At 41.7% G+C, this 18499-nt stretch overlaps 2 protein-coding genes across 3 annotated transcripts in view; both read left to right on the top strand.

The window, feature by feature from the left end:
• The window catches only part of FAM135A (family with sequence similarity 135 member A), a 93349-nt gene extending 90230 nt beyond the window's left edge, over positions 1–3119 (top strand). For both annotated transcript variants that reach the window (XM_082306838.1, XM_082306839.1), the window contains 2 exons: positions 792–905; positions 1657–3119. In XM_082306838.1, coding sequence (XP_082162964.1) covers positions 792–905; positions 1657–1862 — 320 coding nt within the window. In that variant the 3' untranslated portion in view covers positions 1863–3119. The remainder of the gene's footprint in view (positions 1–791; positions 906–1656) is intronic.
• Positions 3120–6582: 3463 nt separating this feature from the next.
• On the top strand, positions 6583–12613 carry SDHAF4 (succinate dehydrogenase complex assembly factor 4). The gene is made up of 3 exons (XM_082307250.1): positions 6583–6666; positions 9262–9414; positions 12435–12613. The coding sequence occupies exons 1-3, from the start codon at positions 6627–6629 to the stop codon at positions 12542–12544; spliced, it is 303 nt and encodes a 100-aa protein (XP_082163376.1). The 5' UTR covers positions 6583–6626; the 3' UTR covers positions 12545–12613.
• The last annotated feature ends 5886 nt before the right edge of the window (positions 12614–18499 follow it).

Raw genomic sequence — 18499 nt, 5'->3', positions numbered from 1 at the left:
CTCCATCACGCGTAACGGTTACTTGGGAAGACAAACGCCATCACTCCGAATGTCCCCCCCTTCCTTCTTCTTCCCCCAGTTTATATACTGAGCATGATGTCATATGGTATGGAATAGCCCTTTGGCCAGTCTGGGTCAGCTGTCCTAGCTATGCTCCCTCCCAGCTTCTTATGCACCTGGCAGAGCACAAGAAGCTAAAAAGTCCTTGACTAGTGTAAACTCTACTCAGCAAGAACCAAAACATCAGTGTCTTATCAACATTATTCTCATCCTAAATCCAAAACACAGCACTCTACCAGCTACTAAGAAGAAAATTAACTCTATCCCAGCTGAAACCAGGACACAGAGGCACCTGCCCTAGGTGGGCTCTGTCCTGTACTTGTTGATGCTAGGCGTTACTCCTGGTGCGGCTAGGCCGTTGACTGAAACATCAGTGAAGACAAGGCACCATCCGTCTTTAGGTTTCTTTAAGCAATGCGGAGGCTTTACTCCCTTCCGTCAGCCAGAAACTGACCACTTTATTCCTAAGAAGCAAGACGAAGGTTTGAACCGTACTCTGTTTAAATGGGAAACACCGCAATTGCGTCACGCCCGTATGTGTTAAAATACGTACAGAGGAAAGGCCGGTACCCCACGTTTTGTTATTCTGTAGCTCTACCTATTGTAATTGATTTTCCTGCCTTTTTGTGCAAGATCTGGTAATAAATTGGTGCCAAATTTCAGTTGTAAAATGTTTAATTATTCTGTCAAGGGATTCGTTATAATAGATACCTTTTTCTCTTTTCCTGTAGGTCTTCATTACTTCAAAAACATTGTGTTAGTAGGATCTCTGCAGGATCGTTATGTTCCTTATCACTCCGCTCGCATTGAGATGTGTAAAACAGCTTTAAAGGATAAACAATCAGGTAATAAATACCCTGCAAAATAAACAGACCACTCAGGTTAAACCTCACGGGTCTCAGATGCGTCCCATTTCATCTTGGGTGCGTAACTGAGGCACCTCGATTGTGTGTTTAGACGCTCTGGGCTTACTTGGTAGTAATGGAGAGAGGAAATCCATGTGGGAGCCAAACTGCTTTCTGGATCTGCCCTGTCCTGTTACACGCAGAAGGGGATGAGACTGAATAAATTTCTAGCTTACAGACTTTGCTGAAAGTTAGGTGGGATGAGCACAGCCCCTGATGTGTTACTCCACGAACAGGGAGGACGAATAGCTTTGATTTGTGAGGACATCAAGCTGTAGCGTTGAGCACGTGGGCTGTCTTTAGCTGAGGCTTAATGCCAGCACTAAAAGAAAAGGTAGTTTTCCCATTTTCAGTGGTGGTTGGTTGTTGTGTTTGCTGTTGAGACATCCTAGCACAATTGCATTCTAGCATTATATATTGACAAATAAATACCTTTTACATAGTGTAATAAATTAATACCGATGAGCATATTCTCACTATAAATGTTCAAATACTAAAATGCATAGCTTAAAGTTATTTTTCCAACATTTCTGGGGAAATTAAACTTCCTATATATTCTATCTTAGCAGATACAGCGTAACACGTATCGTTACCTCTCTCATTCTGGAATGCGTTCATTTTGAGTTCAGTGCCAAAGAACTGTATTTGTTTCTGGTGATTCACACAGTACAACTTTTCTTTTCCTCTACAGGACCAATTTATGCTGAAATGATCCAGAACCTGCTTCTGCCAGTTCTTCAAAATAAGGAATGTAATTTGGTTCGTTATAATGTAATTAATGCATTACCCAATACAGCAGATTCTCTCATAGGGAGAGCTGCACACATTGCTGTTCTTGATTCAGAAATATTTTTAGAAAAATTCTTCCTCGTTGCTGCCCTAAAATATTTTCAGTAGAGAAAAGCATTGTAAGAGACTTGGTTATTACCTCATTAACAGATGAATCAAATAATGTGTGGTATTAAAGTATAGCTGCAGCTGTATTTTAAGAGATATTTATACTTTTTATATGGAAGATAATTTATATCATCCACACTTAGGGCTTTTTAACATCAACTTTACTTTCTAGGTAATGTGGCTGTGCAATATTTTTTTATTTTGTTCTTTTTACTTTTCTATTACTTTTTCTTAATTTTGGGTACCTAATTATTTGGCGATTAAAGCACAGTGCGTACTTTTGGTTGGTTTATTATTGGCTCTTAGACTACAGAAGTCAATGTTACTTGGCTACAAGAGGCTTTAGATGCCAAAATAAATTGGATTTTAAAATTCTAATAAGGTCTTAACACGTTCACTTGTCGTATTTTAGCACTGTAGGAAGACGTTTAACTGGAAACCCAATGAGCTGCTAAAATACTGGATATTTGAAAATGACTATATCTGTGGGTCTCGCAAAGGCCGTTACCGAGTTGTCCGTGCAGATATCACTACAGCTTAACAGATTTCTACAAGATCATTATCGTCATTGTTAAATATGTTATGCCTGTGGGAATACATTTTCTACTGATCTCAAAAACACGTTAGTTTACATACTCAATTTTATTACTGGAACTTTAGTTTTCAGAAGCAAATGGCAACTAAGGATTTTTGAATGTTTAATGATAGCTGCCTTCAAATAATTGGGGTTTTGCAACCTGTATTAAAATTGCTCCCTACTCTGTCAGTTCTTCAGATGAACACGGACAGTTTTACATGGACTTCCTTGTATGTACGTAAAATAAGTAAATGTTATAAATTTCTGCAATACTTTTATGAACTTAAGCGGTTTTTAAATATTGTTAAAATGTTTTATTGACTACAAAATATTGTAAATATAAATCAATACATCTTCAAATGGGACAATATTGTAAACTTTACCTGTTTAGTGATACAGATAAAATGTTTTTGATATACAGGAATGTTAAAGGTCTACTGACTTTCTACTGGTGCTGAATAGCATTAAGTTTGGTTTCTCCTTCCTTCCCTTTTCTCTGTTTCAAACAATAATTCCCTAAAGGTGGGGGCGGGAGAGTTACATGTGCATTCACTAATTGTAATGAACATTTTTTGAAAAATATAAATTTGTTGTATAATGCATGTTTATTTTTAGCATTGTGTTATTGCATCTGGTGTTAATAAAATGAACAAATGACTCTAATGGAAGCAATTAAAGAAACTGAGATGTTCTGCTAATTACCAAAATTCTGGGGAGGCTTTTTTTGTATATAATTAATAATTTTGTATTACATGAAATGAATATAGCAATAATAGTTTATAATGAAGTGATTTTGCATTTGGTTTGTTAATACAGTCTCTGTAATATATTTTTTTTTTCTCTGTAGCTTACACGTGTCAGATAACCACCTGCAGTTTGGCAATATACACACTTAAAAGAGTATTTTATTAGAGTTGTGTTAGGCAAGTCCTTGCGACACAAAGATGTCTTAAATATATTCCCACGCTAACAATGCCTACTTTTATTAATAATTTTTTTACATTATGATGGTGCTAGTATGTTGTAAATATTTAAATTAAGTTCTGACATCTCAACTGTCTTGTTTAACAGTATTCTAGTAGTTGGCTAGTAGCTAAGTTTTTAATACCAGTTTAGGGAGCTAGATCTAAAAAATTTTCCTTGATTCGCAATGATCAAGTTAAACTACTCTTGGTACATAAGTATGTAGACGTTTCTGTCACTGCTGAAAAATGTCTGTCTCACTGCATCTCTCTGGAAATCCAAAAGTGTAAAGCATGCTGTGTGACTAGCAAAGCACAAGTATCCTGGCAGAAATAGCCACTTTTTTTTTTTTTTTTTTTTTTTTTTTTTAATAGTAGATCCCATCCATGTAAGGAGGCTTGAATTTGGTTTGTTCTTTGAGAAACAGTGGATGGTGCAGGAAATCCTGTGATATCTGCATGTAAGTTTATCAAGGAACAGAGAACATTAACTTCTTTTTCTGTCTTCTAATTTGTATTGCCGAGTGCGGTCCATATGTAGCCCTCTCAGTACTGTAGCTTTCGTGGGGGCTGTCTGACATCTTGAAGTCCGAAAGGAATGGCCGCTACTTGTGTGCCGTGAGACAGCAGCAAGTGGCACGATGACCCCAGCCTCTCCTTGAAGCACATCAAGTTGCACTTTTACAGACTGCATAGTACACTTGCGGTTGCTGTCTGAAAACACGCAGTCTCGGATGTTTTGGACAACTGTGCGCGCGTTGCGTGGCATAGTCCCCCTACTCCCGCCTTCTGTTCACTAGATGGAAATGGGGACTCCTGTATACATAACTGAACGTCATCTGGTGCAGGAGCAGCTACAAAGTGCTCCATCTCACCCCTCTTCTGTTTGAATCGGGGCTTCATCTTCCTGTAGACGCTGATGTCCCTTTTATGCGGGTATCCTACAGCTGCTTGAAAGAGAATTATGCTGCTTACAGAATGAGAGATAAAAATTAAGGTCTTAACGTTCCTTTAGAAAGCTGCATCTTGGTTCCTGAAGGCAGTAGGCTGCTACTGTTACTTCACAAAGCTCTCAGCGATGTTAGTAGGAGGTTATTGCATGAAATGAGAGAGCATCTGAACTTTTGTTTGTAAATTGGGAAAAAGAGCTCATGTTCTCCTATGGAAATCACCAGGCTTTGCAGCAGAGCCAAAAAATTCCACGTTAGTGGAAAACTTTCTCTGTAACTGCAAAACACCCTTCACCCTGAGCCAATCCGTGCTTCCCAGGTAGCCCCCGTGGCCAGCTTACATTCCGGCTCACCTGAATTGGCCTGCTGCAGCATTTGTGCTAGCTCCAGGTCTTCTGTCCCCTGCTTTTTAGAACAGCAAAGCAGCACACGGTATTGTTTGAGAGAAATGATCGGTAAACAGAGGGAGGAAAAGAAAAAAAAGAAAATATCGCATTTAATCACAAAGTAGTGAATTCCTGTGGCGTGCGCTACATTTGTATTTACCAATGTTCAGATTTATTACCTCTTCATTCACAAGATCTAGAAATACATAATTCAGGAGTAAAAAGTAAATTTTGCATTTTTACAGCAATACAATAAATGAAGAACAGGGAAAAAAAAAAAAGCTTTGAAGACCTCAGCTTATTTTTAGGTGGAAGAACAGTTCCTAATTAATCTTACGTTGTTATTTCATCCTTACCACGTGAGATTGCACATAAGCATGATTTTTCATGGATTTGCGTTAAGCTGTTTAGGAACAGAGCTTACAATTACTTGGTACCTGCAGACAGCTTGGCATAAGTCTTTTTAAGGTAAGAATTTCATAATAGTTTTTACTGTATTGAGCACACGCATGGATACGTTCTTGAATGTGGAATAGATCTGTTTTTTTCTTGTTGCTTTTGGGCAGAAGCAATGAGCAATATTCCTCTTTCTTCTCTCTAATCTGGAGTCCCAGCTTCTTGCTGTTAAAGAAAAGGGTTTCCCATTATTTTCGGTCTCTAATGTCCAATTAGCCATGTTATAAAAAGCTGATCGAGAAAATGTCACGCATAAGGCAGTCAGTTAAATTTAATCACTTCTAGTGTGTAGGCATTGCCAGATGTAGTGCAATAAACTCAACGTAGCATTGCTGCTGTTAATTTACCGAGGAGTTTTACTTTCTTAAACTCTTCAGATGTGCACACAAAATGCTATTTTAGACTCTGATCTCCAAGAATGGCTGAGTGAAAGTTTCTTCTGCAATTTAGTATCTGTGGAGAGAGTGTTTTGAATTCTGTTTTATGGAAGAACAAGGTTAGCTGCAGATGTTTGAAGAGTGACAAGAAGTAAATGTTGCCATTTTCGAAACATTAACTGGAGCTGATTAACTGGAGCTCCACCCCATGAGCCCAGGTGTTACTTATCCCAGGGTGAGGTTTCTACGGAGAGTGTAGAGCATTCAAAGCACCTTCACTGGGTAAACTGGGAAAAAGGTGCGGTCTGAAGTCCTCTGGTTCAGCACTTTAGTGTGGTTGCTCAGTTTCTTGCTGGGAGGGTGAATAATGCCTGACTGAGTGCAGAAAAGACACCAGCGGGGGTGTAGGACTGAGAGAGACAAGTTTATTATTAAATTAATAAAATAATTACGATATTTAAATCATCTTCTGGTAACTTTGAAGTTATACAGCCTTTAGTTTGTAAGGACAAACACTAGGTCCGTACATCACTGTGGCATCAGCCTAAATTCTCTCATGTCTTGAGTTGCCTTTGTGTATTATTTCAACAATTATTTTCATTATTAAAAAAATAAATAGCTAGCAGGTCCGCACTACACCTTGGGAGAGGAAATGGGTCATTTCAGCCGCAAACTCTTCATCACACGGGAGAAAGGAGATGCTTTCGCTCCAGGTTTGGAGGGGGAAGAGGGGAATTATAGCTTATTTGTCGAGCACCTCCGAGAGCCCGGAGACGCCTTCATCAAGAGCTCGGCTCCCCAAGGCGCCGTTCATATCCCTTTATCGGAGACAGACGGCGGCGCGGGGAGGGGGGGCGGTTTTAAGGCCGGTGGAAGCCGCGCTGACTGGAACCGCGTTTCCCGCCGCTCTCCCTCAGGCGGGCGAGGGGGGGCGGGGCTCGCGCGGCGTCCAACGGACGCCGCGCGAGCCCCGCCCCCCCTCGCCCGCCCCCTGTGCTGGAAGCCGCCGCTGCGCCTGCGCGGTTGCCCCCTCCCGCGTCCCGGCCCGGCGCGGCCATGGCTCTGCGGCTGCTGCGCGGTGCGCCCGGGGCAGCGAGTAAGCGGCGGGCGGAGGGAGGGAGGGGCTTGGCTTTGCCTCTGAGGGGTTCCCCAGCCTCTCCTCCCTTTCCTCACGCAGGGGAGTTAGGAGCGAAGGAGAGAGGGGCGGTTACCGGCCGGGATTGGCGGCGCGGGGGTTGCTGAAGGGTGCCTAAGATGGCGGCGGGTGAGGGGGGCTGTGCGCCACCCGCGGTGTCACCCCCGCCTCTTCATCCCACGGCATCGGTTAGGGGCAGTGGGGTGCCACAGCTTCCCCCACCGCCCATTTCTCCACGGGTTTCCTGCCTTCCCCCCCCAAGATACTAATATTTAACCCTATATTGCAAACCTGTCAGGCCTCACTATCAGCTCTGGAGGTTTTCTTTCCCTGTCGTTGCTGCGAACTTTTAAACGGTAGTAATATATTAAGCCGTGGTTTAATATTTGTAGAATAGCTGGAGGGAACTTACTGTAGCCTTGGAAGTTACTGGTCTGCACACTTTATATGAGGAAATTCGGGTGATTTGTTCATGGCGAAACCTAGGCTGGAGGACAAATAAAGTAGGCTGCATAACAGTGTCTGTCCCACACGCACGGTCAGCTGAGGCTGCTCTGTAGGGCTGCAGGTCAGGCCACTTCTCCATCAAAAGCTGAGATTTCTGTGATGCTATTGTTACAGTACTCTTGAAGGAGACCAGCAGAGTATATGTTAATAGAAGAGCTGGAAAAAAATGCTGTTAGATTTTTGTGGGCCCTCCTAGGCTCTCTTTGGCCGTTCAGTTAGTGGCAAGATGTGGCTGATGCTCCTGTCTCCCCTGAGCATCCCGATGAGTGCCCAGCTCCCACTGCGTGGATGGCTTTGTTATGATAAATCACAGTCTGGGGGCCACTTGAAAAGACTGGTTGTTGCAGATGTTGGCTGTGCAGCAACTTTAAAGACTTGGGATTTTTGACTTCTTTTCAAATTCAGCTCTATAATTAATAAATTGCATGGCTTTGTGACTGCCCATAAAGGATGAGGCAAAGATCAGTTTGTAGAATGTGGTTTACTGATAAAGTTGATTGTTCGTGTCATCTTTTTCAGAGATACTTAATGTTAAACTTCAGTCACCTCTGTGTCAAGAAGAATGTATTTTGGTCAACAATATCAAGTATTGCAAATAGGAGAATCGATTTTGCATCTTCTCTGCTGACTGAGATAATTTCATATCAGTACCTTAATCTGGCTTTTACTTGAACTTGGAGTAGGATATCAGCTTTAATTTCATTTTCTAGCTAGCTTCTCTTTCAGCTTGCTGAAGAATGACAAGATGCTTGGCAGGAGTAGAAAGATCCAATGTATGCGGAAGGATTAGAGTCTTCACTGTTGATAGTCCATTATGTCATGCTTAAAGCAAAAAAAAAAAAATTATTCCTTTGGGGCATTGGCAACAGTTGGCAGGCGTAACACGGTTTATGTGACTGTAGGGTTTAATGTTGAGGTTGTGGTATTTTAGGATGAATGAATATGCTGATTCTGGGAATACAGGTGGATTGTTGGTGGGTGTATATATAGGTGAGTCAAATCCACAGTGCTTGAGAAGGTTTCCTGATGCGATCTCTTTAGCAAGGTAGAATAATAGTTCTTTCAAGTGCTTTGAACCCAGTCTGGTACAGGGAGGATTTCTGCTTGAATCTTCCTACTTAAGAAAAATCAGAGCTGCTTTAGGCACGTGTCCATAGCTAAAATATTTTTAGAGGGTAGTTTATGCTCACTGTGGACATTTGGCTTTTTAACCAAATCCAGAAGTATCAGTTATTTTGGGAGATCTTCATAAGTAATTTTTGACTTGTTTATGACTCTTGAATTATTTATGACTTACAATATCTATGCACCTCCATTTTTATACTACTTGAAAGACCTTTAGGTATGGATGTTAATAGGCTTTCTCCTACATTTATGTTAAAAAAATGTTAGTAGGACTTTAAAGGAAAAAAGTTTATGCTTTTAATTAAAGTATTTGCATGCAGTTATATAATTGAACTTAAATGTGCTGAAAGTTTGTCCTGCTTTTGACTACCAGCTGAACTGTTTCACCGTCATAAGGGAAGCCCGACTATTCTCTACCAACATTCTGGAAAACCTGTTACTAAGGGAACAACGTTTTATGTTTTAAAACTTTCCTTGGGGAAAGCAGAAGCCTTTTCTGATTCAAAAGCTGTTGGAAATGAGCCAAGACCTGGAAATCAGCAGGCTTCTTGGGGGAGGTTAGGACTTCTCCAGGAAAACAGAATGTACTGGTCTATGCTAGCATAATTACTATTTAGAGTCTAAAATACAAGAAGATAACAGTGACGATAAGTTCAAGCAGTTTAAAATACACTGTTTATGTGAACTGAGTTATACAACTAACACAGTTTTGCCTGCATATGTTTCTAGGGCCAAAAATAATTATCTGTGCTGATTTCTTAGGTTTCATGAGTTGAATGTTAAACTAATATTTGGAGTTTGTTTTCCTGTCCTTCACTCCCTGGTTTCTGAAGCGAGGGTTTTCCAGAGGTGCTCTGGACAGTCATAGAGCTAGTCGGTATTAAACTCTCACATTTATGCTACACGTGTCCGTTTGTTTGACAGAGTCGTCACTGCTTTGCAGCTCTCTGAGGAGCACTAGCTCTAAGACAGGAGGAAGATCTGGACCTGCTAAGCAGTCACTTAAGAAACCGAAGTTACCAGTAGGTCGATTTGATGAACCAGAGGAGTCCAGTATAGAGAGGGAGCCCCTGGAAAGTAAGTCATGTTTTACAAAATCGAAAGCCATGTTTTAAAGGCAAGACCCTGAGATGCAGCGCTGATGTCAGTTGAAGAAGAGGGGTAGGCATTCAGCACTCTTCAGAAGCACTTTCTAAGCTTAATGGTTCTGAAAAAAACAGAGGCAGGGCAGCGGGCACAAGTTGGAGCAAATGATGTATGAGGGGAAAAAGTCTTCAAAACAAGGGTGGCCAAACATTGTAACAACTCACCCGGAGAATCTGTGATCCCTCTCCTCTTGGAGATACTCAGATTTGCCTGCATGTCCTGTCCCAACATCAGCCTCGCTTTGAGCAGGCTTGGGGCCAGGTGTCTGCCTAAGGTGCCTTCCACCATAAGCCGTTCCATGAGAAATGTAGCTGCTATTGGTCTGTTGTAGTACAGCTATAAATGGTGATGGTAAACTCATGAGGGCACCGGCTACTTTTTATTATCCAAAAAGCCTGTTTTATTTCTTAGTCTGCAAAAGATTTCTGAATCATAGAATCATAGAATCATTAAGGTTGGAAAAGGCCCTTACGGTCATCGAGTCCAACCGTTAACCTAGCACTGCCAAGTCCACCACTAAACCATGTCCCTAAGCACCACATCTACCCGTCTTCTAAATACCTCCAGGGATGGGGACTCAACCACTTCCCCGGGCAGCCTGTTCCAATGCCTGACTACCCTTTCGGTGAAGAAGTTTTTCCTAATATCCAACCTAAACCTCCCCTGGCGCAGCTTGAGGCCGTTTCCTCTTGTCGTATCCCTTGTTACTTGGGAGAAGAGAGCAGCACCCACATGCTGTATTTCATGGTCAGTCTTTCTCTTAGTCTTGCAGGTAGTGTTTTGAAAAGCAACAACAGATACTGAGTTTACTGAGCCACTCCATGGGGTCCAGGGAGACGTAATGAGCTGCTGTTTGTGTTGTGTTGCAGTGACCTTAGTGGGGCCGCATTTAGAGAACCTGACAAGATTGAGGTACAGGTAACATCGCTGCTGAAGTCACTAGAAACTTATACTTTCTTATCAGACGGGAGAAAGACAGAACAGAATCTCTTTTTTCCCTTCTTTTTAGTTAGCTGTCTTCCTTAACTAAAAGTGCTAGTCACGCTTTATCTTGTTCACTATAGTGTGATGTTCTGCTACTGTTTACCAGTACTGATAACCCATGTTTATCTATTTTGAGGTCTCTGGGACAAGCTTTTTTAATATATCAATAGATTACTATGAATATCCAGATGACAAAATGACTGAAAAATTATAGTATCATCACCGAAATGGCTGCAAGCAATTTCAGATTGTGACTCACTTGAGAACTGACTCAGAGTTGGAGTTACTGTGTAAGCAGCTATTTAATTCTTGTCCTTTATTCCCAAGAAAATAAATGCCATCGCTGCTTCATTTAAAACAAATGCATAATTAATATCTTTCGCTTTTTGCTTAGTTGTTCTATGTTTAGAGCAAGACTCAAGGTTTCTTTTGGCTTTAAACATAGTTGTACTTGTATATTTTTTACATGTAACACCAGCAATAATTTGTTAGGATGCTGACTGCCGATTGTGTCCTTGATAGTCATTAGGAAAAAAAGTAAGAGTTTAAGCTGTCCATTTGAATTCCCACTGCTGCGTAGTTATCATGGAGCAATCTTCTGAGCTTCTGCGTCCGCTGCCAGCACATCAGTACTGCTGGGATACAGGGATGATATCTACAAAATAATATTAGATGCATTTGCGCTCCTTGTACTGCCAGAGGTGCTCAAATTCTGACATTTCCTATCCTGCTCTGCATGAATTTTTAAACAGGCATCCCAATATGTCATTCTGTATAGCCTGTAGCTACATCAGTCTCCCTCCATCACTGTCCTCCTTTTTCTCTGCTCTCCAGGATTTCTGATGTTGTCTGTTTTCATTTTCAACCCCGCTCCTCATTACTTGCCTTGTCTGCCAGGGCTCAGCTAGGGATACGACCGAGGGAGCCCTGAGTTGAGCATCTATATGGGAGGCTCTGGAGAATCAGCGTGGCAAGGGGATGGGTGGGGTACAGTGAGCTTCAGGGAGCCCTGCCGTCCAGTGCAGGATGAGAAAACACTCAGCCTAGGAAGGTGCTGTGCCAAAAAGCAGCTTGGTGGCTTGGCGATGCCCAGTGGGATGGCCACTGTGCAGCATGGGTGGCCTGCGTTACTACTCTTAAGAGAGGGCCCTGAGGAAGGGAGCACTGAGTAGCATAGGGATGTTGACTGCGAGGCGCAGAAAGCACTGTGGTGTTTGAGTAGGCGGCATAAGCTAGTAGGGTGCTGGGAATAGAAGAAGCACTGCTAATGCGTAAGCATAGCACATCACGTACCAGAGAGATTTGAAAGTCCCATTCATACCCCACTTAGGAAGAGTCTCCTGCTCCTGAAGGGGCATCACAGTGACTTAGCGAGCTTAGGTTAAGTTTTAGAAAGTAAAAAGTCTAATTTAGCTATTTAGGATTTTATAGTACCTCCTGTGACCGAGGTATCTAGTCTGGTGTTGATAAACACCAACATGATCTTTCTTGATAAACATACCAGCATCCATGAAAACATGGTGTTTTAAATACAAGAATAATTATAAAATCTTGGCTAAAATTGTAAAATTAAAGCTAAAATTAAAACCTGAGTGCTTAGAGACCTAAACAAACACAGAAAGTGACCTGGTGTTTTAGACAGTAGTGAACACATGTCCAGCATACCTGAGTGACGCAAGCTCTCATGAGTTCATGAGATACTGTGGTGCTTTAGCACCTTTGGATATCAAGTTGCTTTTTCATTTGCATAACTGAATATGATAATATATTCCTGACTGTAGTCACAAAACTCTCTGAAACTACTGTTGTATGACTCTGGGAAATGTTTAACTCAAGGTTGCCTTTAAAACAAGAGAATTGTTTTTTTGTATTTGAAAATGAAACTAAGAGGCAAACGTTGTGGATGGTGATATCTTTATATTTGTCAACATTATAGGCATTTTAATGAACTTTCCCTGTCATTTTAGAATTCCCTGATGGAATCAATCCTGCTACAAAAGAGAGGGGTGGACCTAAAGGCCCTGAACCTACACGTTTCGGAGATTGGGAGAGAAAAGGACGTTGTATAGATTTTTAATGTATAAATGTATCTGTATTGCTCATACTATGTTTCTAGTTGTTGAAAAATATAATGTACAGAAAAGTCTTACCTGTGTTTGTTGTGAAGCTTCTTGTTTCTGTCATGCTTGTGATGAATTTCCTGAGAGATATTATGTAAATAAAGACCACGCTGCTTTTGGAGCTGTTATTTGCTCAATGTAGACCTGATCTTTAATGCTATTTACACTATGCAAGTATAAATGCAAGTATAATGATGTGAAATCGGTAGTCAGGATCTTACTGAGATGTATAATGTATTTAAACATTTATGTAGTGCCTTCAAAGTGCTGAAAGAGCTCTGCAGTTCGGGAACCTCGATACTGTTCATCAACAGTACAGCCACCTCCGAGGAGATCAGCACTTAGCTGATGCTCCCGTTTAGCCCAGTGGTTCATTGGTAAAAGCCCCCTTAATCAAGAGCCACCGCCTCTGTCTCCGTTAGAGTGGGCTGGGGTTTCTTCCCTGTGTGTGCAGAGGGGATGGAAGCTCCGTTTTATCTCATCTCAGAGTGACGGGCTGTAAATGGCACGGTCGAAGTGGCGGCTTAATTCCGAGAGGCTCAGCTCATGATTGCAAGTGGTGCAGGGGCGCTCGCTCTGCAGTTTCAGAACACTGGCCTTTATAACCTTGCTTATTGCACGCTGTTTGCATTATCCGTTCCTTGATGAATGGCGATGTCTGTTTGAAAACTGGCTAAATGCTGCTCGGGGAAAAATAACATTAGTTTCCGATACCTTATGATCGAAGGGGACTAATGACATTAGATGATCTAATATTGCAGGTCTTAAAACTAAGTTATCTGGCATTGCACTAAATATCAGTCAGGCTGAGCTCCATTCTGCGTTCAAGAATTTGCCTAGTTGTAAATACTGTAGTAGAGTGCAAATCTACCACTTGTGTGGGTACTTATTAATAAGAATAAGCTGTCATTAAAATGTGTGAGCATATGCTCTGTTTATTTCTGTGCAAGTTCTGTTCGATAGCCTAAACAAATGGATCTTCGCTAGTCTTCAACTGTAAATGTTTTCTTCATCCCTTTGTGTTTCCTTCCTGGTGTTTTGCTGATTTTTCAACCTCTTCTTTTTTACTCGACACGCTCCAGTTTCTATATTCGCAATTCCTATTCGCTGCTTTTGCCACAGCACCACAGCGAGCATTAAAACTGAATAAAAGTTTCTTGGAGAGCCCAGGACAGTCTCCCGTTTTGTGGCCTATGTTTCTTTTTCCTATAGGATGTTTTTGCCTTTGGCTGTGCCAAAGCAGGTTGTACCTGAATGAAAGTCAGCTTTACTCCATGATTTCTGTTGGTTTGCATTACTCTGTGTGTAAGAACACACGGCTTTGCCCGGCTCAGCCTTTTGCCTGATTTTATTAGAGCATTGAAGTGTGTTCGTCCTATCACAGATCTGTACAACCTCTCTAAAACTCGCCCGACTTGCAGCCAGCGGGGAAGCTCCTCACTGAAAGCTGCTGGTTTGTACACCCAGGGTGTATTTTAGTGACAGAGCAGCGTGGTAGTTGTGAGTTACGATGTTTGACTCGCTGCAACAATGCCCTACAGAAGTGCTAAGTCTGTTTTGTTAGGTTTATCAACCAAATACCTCACCGAAGAGCAAAATGAGGTTTACTACAGCCTGTTTTTCATAGAAGGTGTTAACTAGTGGTAATTACTTTTTGAACCTTTCATCTTCTGTAAATTTAAATTCTGCAGCATGGTTTGGATATTGGAAAATTGGTCTGTATTTATACCTGATTCATTCTAGTTGCCCTTCTGTAGTGCGACAGTCATGTTTTCCCAAAATCTGTTGAAATTTTCAGCTACCTAAAGATATGCTGGGTCAGCTCACTTCAATATATGCTGTTTATTAAAATACTTATTTCTAGTAAGGCTTTGCCTCTTCAGTTGCCAGTGGGTTGGAAAATACTCTGTCACACCATATACCACACACCCCCTTTTCAAATAGGAAGCAGAAATTTTAATTGGAAACTTCTGCCTTTTCCGCATCATTATTAATAGGCTTAACATCTTAATTAGCGAAGAGGCAGTAACACTACCGCAGTTATTTTGTTTTTGAATTCTAAATCTTACTCTCCGTCTCCACAGATTGTTGCATGAGTTTGTTATCTTCTCTTACCAGGTTTTACCCTTCCCAGCACCCGCTCCATGAATGTTTACCTAGTTCCACTTCTGGGCATTCCTGACTTCCAGTTCTCATTGCTACCTTCAGCACAGGCCGCAGCTGCAGTCCTCCCTGGCTGCAGAACTGCGCCTTTGTGATGTAACGTACAAAGAACTGGCCTCACTTTTCCTTGGTTTTCTTTATGTTTCAGTTAGTTCTCTTCATTAATCGCTGTCAAGGAGTGGGCACTGGGGAAACAGAGGATACCCTTCGGTCTTAGGAGCTTCGGGCCCTCTTCACCACCTCCCAGGCCAGTGCCAGTAACCACCAAGTGTTTGCGTAATTTGGTGAGGGAGCATGTCAATAAGAGAGAAAAAACTGAACTTTTGGGCAAAATAACACGTAACAGCCAAAGAGTGAATGCCGAGGGGCCTTTTTGTGGGGGCTGGCCAAAAAGAGGAGTCCCGGACTCCGGCAGTAATTAAGTCCAAAGTAACGGCCTGTGGTGCTGCAAAATCACTCGTGGTATCTGTCACAACCAGTCATGGTCGGAACGCAACAAGCGACACTGATACCGTAGGGCATAAATGATCATTTCTGGTTTGTTTTCTTGCGGTGTCTGCAGCCAGGAAAGCAGCACTTCAGCACTTTCCAGTGCCGTCTTCCTGCTCTTTCCGGATGATTCATATTAGCCGTTCACTGGGATACAGCATTAGGGTAAAGCGATGACTCGTGGCATTAGCCATTAGATTAGCCACAGGTATGTTTTTATCATAAATACTGATTGAATCTATTTTTGTAGCTCTTTTTGTTAGTATAAGCGTGTAAAGCAGCAGGGGCTGTATCCGTTTTCTGTTCTCTGACATTTCTGGGAGACAAAGGAAAATTGTTCTGCCTGTGTAAGCAAATTCTTGTAGTACTGCAGGATGCTTGCTGCTCTGTTTTGTTTTTTTTTTTTTTTTACTAAAAAGCTGTATGTTGCGTTTCTGCAGTAGGTTTTCTTTTTTAAACTTGTTTCTGCTAGTTTGCGTGCATACGTTTGGTACATTATTATAATTATGAAGCCTTTATTGTTTGAAGGAATTGCTGTGTAATTACTTTATTACAAAATACACATATAAAGTTGCACTCTACAGTTAAAGAAAATGTTTGCTATATGTTGCCTTGTTTGGAAAGTGTATATTTCAGTGCTGATTTTACGAAGTTAAAATGCAAGGTTTATTATATAGTTGAATCAGAGTAAAATTACCCTTTACGGCAGCAGATGTTCGTAAAGGACCGTAGAATGTTATTATAAAACTTTACTACTTTTTCAGTTGACTGCAATAAATGATCACAAATTCCAGCGATCTGTGGTGACAGATATGTCACATGTCTTTTTGTGACACTTATTTTGGTATTGTTATTTAAAAAGGACCACAACACTTTGTTCTGAAGTGTCAGGAAAATAGCAAAACTGTGTGTTCATTTATAAGAGAAGAGGATTGGGAATTTCTGTGGTTTTTGTAATTGTTCATCAGTCACTAACGTAGCATCAAGCATATCAAAGCATAAGGAAATGATTTGAGATGTGTTTCTGTGTGCTGATGGTGATGAAAAACATAAAAATTGGTGGTCGCTTTCCTGCTTTTATAACGTGCAATATGAAAAGACGGTTGCTTAGCAGGTGGTCGGTGTTTCACGTCCGGCCAGCCGAGGTGCGCCGTCTGCACGGCAGCGCCGGGATGCCCGTGCTCCCGCTTACCTCTTGGTGACTGGTGGCAGGGGGTGGTCGTGTGTCATCTTCCCAAGGACTTCTGTTGCAGAAAGGGTGGCACAGTAGAAATCAAATCATCATTATAAAATGAGGTTTTGGCAAATCCTGAGATAAGAGCTCTATTTAAAACAAGTGCTGTGAAGAGCAGAACTAATGAAGTCCTGTTTCTTACGAATGTCTTGCATCTCCTGTTGGTCCAGTGTCTTTCTCCGTGTTCCCTTGCTGATTGACATTTTCTCCACCAGGCAAGAGGCAGGGCATCTTTCTGCCCATCTTCCCTCCCCGCGGGCATTATTTGGACCTCTTTCCCAGCCACTGATTTTCACAGAGCTTGCAAGAACTTAGTTACCTTGGAAACCCTTCTCTCCTTCACAGCTTTTCAGAACAGGCTGAAGTTACTCACTGGCTCCTACAGTCATGGGGCAGCGCAGATATTGGCCTCCCATCCTTTGGAAACCAAGCTGATGAATCACTTTGACCATATATATTTTCTTCAGAAATATTCAGCATCTCTCTGCATTTTTCTACTGTGAGAATGGATTTTTTTTCTTCCCCTCAAAGACCACCAAAAGTGCCAAGGAAAGCTTACAGCAGTAAGACTTTGACATGGATTTTGCAGCCGTTATGTCTCCCAGTCAGCTATAGTCTTGGGCCTGTAAAAAATCACATATTTTAATGTTGCCATTTTTAGAATGAGAGTGTTCAAAGAAGCATTTTACGGTCCTTAACTTAACAAATTCATTTATAATAAAGCTGACACACCTGGCCATCTAAACACAGTTGTAATTTTCAAATGTTAGTCTCTGACAAAATTAGGTGAGCTATGAAGTGAACTGGCGGTCAGGTTAGCTCTAGAAGACAGATATTGAACTCTTCTTTACACTGGGACTCTCTCCTCATCAGCTGCTTTAAAATCAAGTGACTTATCTAGCCATCTGTGCTTGCTTCATAATTAGTTGCAATGGAGGGAGATGCCTCTAAGAAGGAGTCCCTCTTAGTACATGGAGAGGAATTCTTCACTACAGATGGTGAATGGGTGAAGTTTTAAGCCTGTCCTCTCCATTAACTTTAACGGCTGCAATAACTACCTTAAGGAGATACCATTAGATAAAGTTGAACGTGCCAGCACTGTGGTGGGGACAGCAGAGAAGCCGGGGTGTCAGTGAGTATGAGGGGTGAACTACTCTCCTCCGTCTCAGAGGGAAGGTTGCAAGGAGGCAACAGGACCTGCAGTGCTTTTGCTGCCTGTGCCCTTCCCAAACGCTGCTGGCAGGGAAGGGACGTTCAGGGCCACCTCTTAGGTGCCTCGTAAACTGGAGTTAGCTTCCCTTGAAATGAGAGGAAGAAGGCTGAAGCTAGGACTTTTTAAATTCCTTCTGCCTACCTACCTCCCAAACAAATGCCTAAAGCATGATATAGTCAAGAGGGTAACACTGGATATATTTATACCTGGATGACAGCAAGTATCTCAAACCAAAGAATTTGAGGGGGGTTTTGCCTAATTAGGAAAGGGTGAAGTGCGTCAAACTAACAACTAAGCTGTCTTCATTCGATGTGTTGCTGAAAGAGAGGGAGCCAATATCAAGATAAAACTGTCTGACTAGAGAAAAATTAATATATTTGCTCAGCAAACCCTTAGTCCTTGTGACTTCCTCGTGAGAGGTTAACGAACAAAGGATGGTGCGCTTCCAGTTTCCATTTGAAAGCTGCGGAAAATTTCACCCTCTCCTAGAAGATAGGTGAGCAAACGTTGCTTAGCTCAGGGAACATCCTGCTTTTAGCCTATTTTTCCCCCCCCAGGGCTTTCACTTGCAAGTTCCACAGTAGGTATTGTGATCTTTAGACAGAATTGTTTTTCCAGGTTTTTCTTGAGATAAGACTGCAGTGTAATGACAGGTAACTGTTTGGTCTGGCAGGCATATTGCTTCAACCTCCCTGTATATGGTGATGTCATTTTTTCTGCCTGGTAATGACAGCTACAGCTCTTTTATTGTTAAATTGCATGTTGTTTAATCCTGCTTTTAATTTTTGCCATCCTTGAAGCCATTTTTTGATA

The sequence above is a fragment of the Platalea leucorodia genome (assembly GCF_965183815.1).
Source record: "Platalea leucorodia genome assembly, chromosome: 3".
In the NCBI taxonomy this organism is placed as follows: domain Eukaryota; kingdom Metazoa; phylum Chordata; class Aves; order Pelecaniformes; family Threskiornithidae; genus Platalea; species Platalea leucorodia.
This window is presented reverse-complemented; position numbering and strand designations above follow the sequence as displayed.

Bases quoted from the DNA above. Each gene is read 5' to 3' on its own strand.
- SDHAF4 (XM_082307250.1), top strand. From the start codon at position 6,627: ATGGCTCTGCGGCTGCTGCGCGGTGCGCCCGGGGCAGCGA. The intron at 6,667-9,261 runs GTAAGCGGCGGG...TTTGTTTGACAG, and splicing joins CGGTGCGCCCGGGGCAGCGA to AGTCGTCACTGCTTTGCAGC. The intron at 9,415-12,434 runs GTAAGTCATGTT...CTGTCATTTTAG, and splicing joins AGAGAGGGAGCCCCTGGAAA to AATTCCCTGATGGAATCAAT.